This window comes from Antrostomus carolinensis, unplaced genomic scaffold (genome assembly GCF_000700745.2).
Source record: "Antrostomus carolinensis isolate BGI_N321 unplaced genomic scaffold, ASM70074v2 scaffold42210, whole genome shotgun sequence".
NCBI classification, from domain to species: Eukaryota; Metazoa; Chordata; class Aves; order Caprimulgiformes; family Caprimulgidae; genus Antrostomus; species Antrostomus carolinensis.
The window spans coordinates 414-6,411 of NW_010291367.1; the positions used below are offsets into that span (position 1 = coordinate 414).

General features: G+C 55.7%; 1 protein-coding gene across 1 annotated transcript; it reads right to left on the reverse strand.

Moving 5' to 3' along the window:
• Positions 1–151: 151 nt before the first annotated feature.
• LOC104531255 (N-terminal EF-hand calcium-binding protein 3) lies at positions 152–5,372 on the reverse strand (the record flags this gene model as incomplete). The annotated part of the gene is made up of 8 exons (XM_010176095.1): positions 152–180; positions 1,079–1,170; positions 1,515–1,592; positions 3,283–3,395; positions 4,057–4,110; positions 4,531–4,610; positions 4,935–5,056; positions 5,236–5,372. Coding segments are annotated over 8 exons (705 nt in total), but the record flags the coding sequence as incomplete, so codon positions are not given.
• Positions 5,373–5,998: the final 626 nt, after the last annotated feature.

Sequence of the window (5,998 nt, forward strand, 5' to 3'; positions counted from 1 at the left end):
ACTGGCAGGGGTGATGGGCAGGCAGCTCCCGCCACCGCGCAGGAGGGGACAAGGGCCAGGGAGGTGACGAACACGGGGGAAGGCGATGGCTGTGCCAAGGGCTCCCCATCCCTCTGCCTGCCAGCAGTGTCCTGGAAGCAGCTGCCCAGGGTCAGTTGTTGTTCATGATCCACCAGGAAGCTGGAGAGAGAGGGGAGAGAGTGAGGAATGAGCAGGCAGGGTCACACCGATATATGGGGGGCAGAGAGAGGGGAGCCAGCCCCGCTTGGGGGGAGCTGAGGCTCTTCTGCAGGTCCCTGGCACTTGGATCTATAGCAGCCACCTCCCCGGGGTGGGGAGCGTAGCCATGGCATGAAGACAGGTGATGCACCTGATCTGGGGTGACTTCTGCAGGGGAGCACTGGGAATGGGGGGCAGTGGGACCAGCAGGTCAGGAAGAGCACTGCCAGCGTGGGATTTAGTCCAAATTAATCCGTGTTTCATGTTATTTTACACAAGACCTGAAAATGACAGCAACCTGGGGGTTAATCTGGCCTTATCAGTCCCCAAGTTCTCCCCATTCCTCCCACCTTGGTCAGGTATCTATTGGTACCACAGGGAATGTGCATTTTCCCTGAGCTGGACTGTCCCCTGTCTCAGCACCACTGAGCTGGAACTCTGGCCACAGGCACCGGGACTGACCCAGGAGGGCAAGTGCTTTGCAGAGCAGGTTCAGGGCTCAGGTGAAAGAAAAACAAATTAAAAAATGAGGCATCAGGTGTAGTCAAGACAAAGCTCAGCTTATCTGCTCCCTGAGAATGCCCCCAGCTGCCTGGCTGTCCTGCCTAGAGAGCATCCCCAAGCAGGGGAGAGGCCCCATGGCACTGCCAGCCCATGAAACCAAACCTGCCAGGGGACAAGGGACTTGCTCTGGCTTGAAAAAACACAATTCAGGTGACACCCACCCCCATCCTCCACTCTGGAGGGAGCCAAGGTGCATGGTCCCCACACTGTCCCTGTCCTCTGCAGAACCCAGAGCAGGAGCATGGGACTGTGGGGGGGTCCTGCAGCCCCCCAGGTCAGCCCCACAGCCCCTCACCTGGGAAAAGCATGGTGGTCAGCAGCTCCGGGGACTCCAGCAAGCTGATGATGGCCCGTTGGAAAGTCTTGCTACAGCTGGACTGCAAGTGGCTGGAAAACAGTGTGCAGGGGCAGGAGGGTGCAGGGCTTGTGCTTGTGTCACAGCTGGAAAGAGACGGGCTACATGCCAGGATCCCTGCCCAGGCACAGGGGCTGCTTTGCACCACCCAGAGCAGGAGATCCACTCCTGTCCTGCTCCCCAAATCTTTTATCAGGGTGTTCACCCCGTTTTGCTGCAAACAGCCCCGGGGGTGCGCTGGGCTGAGCAGCCAGCAGCAGAACAGGCTGCACAAGGAGGGGGAGCAGTGGGGTCCTGGTGGAGCCCCAAGAGGGAAACCCCTTTCAGCCCCCACCCAGAGCATCCAACCCAGCCCCGTGCAAGGAAAGTTTCCAACCTTCTCCACGAGGTCACGTCCTGCCAGAACTCGTACAGGATGAAGCAGGGCTCGTCCGTCAGCTTGCAGGCAGACACGCTGTGGGGACAGGAGTGACCCTGAGACGGGACCTGACAAGCTGGCACAGTGTAGCCACCTCGGTCCCAGCAGGCCTGGGAGTGAGGGGCACAGGTCTGCACGAGCCTCACCACGAGGCTTTCAAAGAGCATTTTGGATACATCCACAATTGGTGGCTGCCGGGGTCAGCACAAGGCTCCAGGGGATCCCAACCCCAAATCCTTCATGCTGCCGGGCAGCAGAGGAGCTTTGCAGCCATTCAACTGGTCCTTGCTGCCCAGAAACCAGAGCCTTCAATATTTTATTAACTATTTCTTAGCCCTACCCTAGCACTGCAGCACACAGCCTGACAAAGGAGCTCATCCTTCCAGCCCCATGGAGCAGGCGTGTGTCATCCCTCACCCTTCACACAGAGGGAAACTGAGGCACGAGAGTGCAAGGAGCTGAGATCACAGCACAAAACCACAGCTCGTTGCTCCCCACAGTGATGTTGTTTCACCAGATGATGCTTCCCATGCTGGAGGAACCAGCTGGGACTTTCTCCAGTCCATGGGAAGATGGAAGGGGAAGCAGCAGGGAGGTGAGAGAGGAAAGCTCAGGCTGCAGAGCCTGAGGAATCATCTGAACTCAGCTGCAGCATCATTAATTCCAGCTGAGGATGAAGGTTTCCTCCAGCTGCTGCCAAGGGCTGCAGGATGGACCCAAACCCTGGGAGAAGCAAAGGGAGTGACCCGGCAGCTCGGAGGCTGCGTCCCCCTGCGCGGGGGTCACACCACGCTTTGCAATTCCCTGGTGTGAAGCAGGAGAGCGGAGTCTCCCCGGGCTTCGCTCCAGCTTTCCACTCACGTGGAGAGCCTGCCCGTGCAGTGCTACCCAGCTGTCCACACCAATAGTGCTCATGGCAGAAAAGCCCATCAATTTCAAAGAAAAAAATAAATAAATAAACAAAAACCCATTCTCTCCCCACACACGTGTCAGAACAAGTGTTTGCCTTTTGTTTGGACTGAAAAATGCAATTTGGTGCTGTTGGAACTGAAGAGCTGAAAAATGACACTTTAAATGGGAACAGCATGAACATTTCCCACTGAAAGCAGCTTGAAATCTCCTGTGGGAGAAGGGAAGTGCCTCTCAAAGAGCAGCTGTGGAGTCTGCAGGGACACGCTGGCAGTGGCATGTCACCGAAGTCCTCAGCTCTGTGCAGAGCAGTGCTGGGGAGCAGAGCCCTGGTCTCACATAGGGGGTGGCTTCAGTTGCTCACGGCTGCTTCCCACCAGCACTGCACACCCTTCACCTACAGCAACGCTCCGACGTGAGCTCTCACCTTGACTTTTCCCAGCTACTATCAAGTTGTTCAGCGCTGGAGGAACGTCTGCATTCTGCATTCGCTTCCGTGTGTGTGCCACAGCCACTCCTGCTGCCATAAAACCCACCCCCCTGCATGCCAGACACTTAACAACTGGTTTTTGCTGGGAGTACCTGCAGCAGGAGATGGGATGATCCTGCAGGATCATCCCATCATCACATCACACCTCTGCAGCTGTGACACTGTCTCGTCCTCTCTGCAAACTCAAACGTCAGCACGCTGAGCCCACCCTTGCACTGACCAGCACACCCAATACTCCACAAAAACCCCTTTTGTCCCCCAAGGGTGGCTGTGCTAAAAGCCCCAGTTTCTGGCTGAGCTCCACCACAAACCACCCACCACACTTACTGCAGGCAGCTGCTCTGCCCGGCCGTCACCTCCGTGTAGGACCTGAACGCCTGGCGAAACTCCTCAATGCTGCTCATCGCCACCGAGATCTGCCTCTTTGCCACCAGGATGTGCTGCAAAGGGACAGAGAGAGGATCAGGGACTAATCTGTCCCCTCCTGGTCCCACCCTGCTGCAGGACAAGGCAGTGCTGAGCAACCACAGCACCGCAGGGGACACTGCCAGAGAGGCTGGCACCGCAGTGCTGGGGACAACACCTACACACAGCGGCTTCTCCCTACCTGGGCTGGTTGCATTTACAACAAGGACCATGCCAACAGGAGATGTTCCATCCCCTGGTACCAGGGTCCTGCTTTGGGGCTGCTGCAGTTCCCTGTGTCCTTCCCCCAGGAGAAAAGAGCCTCAGGACACCTTCACTTGTGGTCTGTGGGCGCCCAAGGCAAACCCAGAGGATCTGGGCAGTGCCAAGCGGAGCGTTGCCTTCCTCTGGGCTGGCTGTGGGCACTGCCTGGGGCTTTCATGGACCTGACAGAGCTGTGTTTGTGCTATGGATGGTCCCACACCCCACTCACAGCTCTGACTCCCACCCCACTGCGTCACCAACCAGCAGACCCCCCACCAGAGCAGCAGCTCACCCAGGTGACACCAGTCTTGGGACACAGGGGCTGTGTGAACACACGCGTGTGTGTGTGTGTGTGTGTGTGCGTGTGAGAGAGGGGATCTGTGCACACTATGGAGTTACCTGCAAACAACAAGCAGCAGGACAGGGACTTACAGCATCTTTTCCTTTGCAGGTGGCTTCCTCCTTCAGTGGCTCCAGGCGTGGGCTCTGCAGTTAACACCACAGGAAACATCATCATTACTGGGAGAACTTTGCAACGAGATAAAACGTGGCAGTAACCCCCAGCGCAGTGTGACAGATGGGTCATGGGGATGTTCCTTTGGGTACTTGGAGGAGAAAAGGGATGTGACCTGCACATCTGTGGGGCTCAGCAGGTCCAGACTGACTTGTCAGATGAGCACAGACCATGGAGAAGCCAAGGGAGGGTCAGGACAGCTGAGGGGAGAAGGTGGCGTTTGGAGACAGCAAGGGCTGAGCTTTGCTGTCTGGTGTCTGGTGAATGGGTACAGCTCAAATGATGCCAGGAACAAATACCAGGGCCATTGGCATGGGGAGAGGTCCCAGAACCAACCTGGCTGGCACCGAGGTGCAGGGTAGCCTCGAGCCCACCTCCCCTCTGCCACACACCTTGCACTCCAGTTTCTCGATGATCTGCTGGAGCCTGTTGATCTGTGCCAGCCACTGGCTGGTGTCATCAACACAAACACCTACGTGAGGAAGAGCAGAGACATGTCACCAAAAAAGCTTGCTTTTGTCATTGCAACATGTTGCTCAAGACACAGAAAACCACAAAAGCTTCTAAACAACTGATTTAAACAACAAAACCCCAAAACAATTTGTTTTTCTCCTGAAACTTTTCCCATTGCTCAAGAGATAAAACATCCCACAGAAGCTCCAGCTGGTATCTGGGTGTGATGGTCCAGGCTCCATCCCAGACAAAGCCCTGCTGTCCCATGCTGCTGCTCCCACACCCATTCGAGGCTCCAGAGGGACAGAAACACCAACCCAAGGGACGGGAAGGCTGCAGATACCTGTTGTCAGCATCCCAGAATAAGGGTCTGTTGGAGCCAGACAGATGTTCTTCTGTCCTCTGCGCCCACATCGTCTCCCTGACCTCAGGCCAACCGACATCTCAGATTTCTTTATGTCCTTTCTACAAGAATAAAATGCAAAAGGAGGGGTTGAAATCACTCACTACATGGGTCAGCTTCACAGTGGGCTTGGAAAGGGCAGATCCTGCTCCCATCGTCCCTCCCAGGGGGACCCATGAATCCTGCGACCCCCACAAGTGGTGGTGGGGAGAGAGGGGACTGGCCCGTCCCACCCCGTTACCTCTCCAGTCCCGCCTGCTCCTCCACGGTGTCCACGGCACACTCGAGTGAGCTCTGCAGGGACTGCAGCTGCTGCAGGGTTTCCCGCAGCAGGAAACGGGTCAGGAACTGCTCCATCTTCGAGGAGGTCTCGTACCTCTGTGGGGAAGGGGAGAGGATCTGTCACACAACTCCAGCTCTGTGTGGGGGGGGGGAAGCGGAGCTGCATCTGGAAAGGATTTGCCCTTAAATAAACCCAACAACATGTACAATATTCAAAATAAGTCAGAAATATCCTTAATTTACAAAGTGTAGGAACAGGGTCACAGGGAGCCCAGAGATACTTCTCATTGCTTGTACATCTGCCTTCGTTTTTCCTAAAACAGAGCAGCATCATTCTCTATCACATCATCATCACCTATCAAATTATATTATTTCTATGAAGCATTCTTAATCTTTTACTTCCATTTAAATCTCCAACAAAGTGGATTCCACTCACATTTTTAGTTATTGTTGGAAACAGTGACACTGTAGGGACAAAAGCAGTTTCCAGGTGCACACCTGTCGGGTCACAATGGAGAAGTGACCCCATCCCGGGCACCCACAGTCCCCGGGAACGTGGAGGACCACAGACAGACAGACACCCCCAAAGTCCAAGGTAAAGGCCACCTAAGGAATAATCCTCAGCTCTGGGGCTGGCAGAACAGCCCTTCCCACACCCAGTAGCTCACATGCTGCTCTGCTCACACCAGCGGGTCCTGAGACGAGGCTGGCAGGGCTGGGAG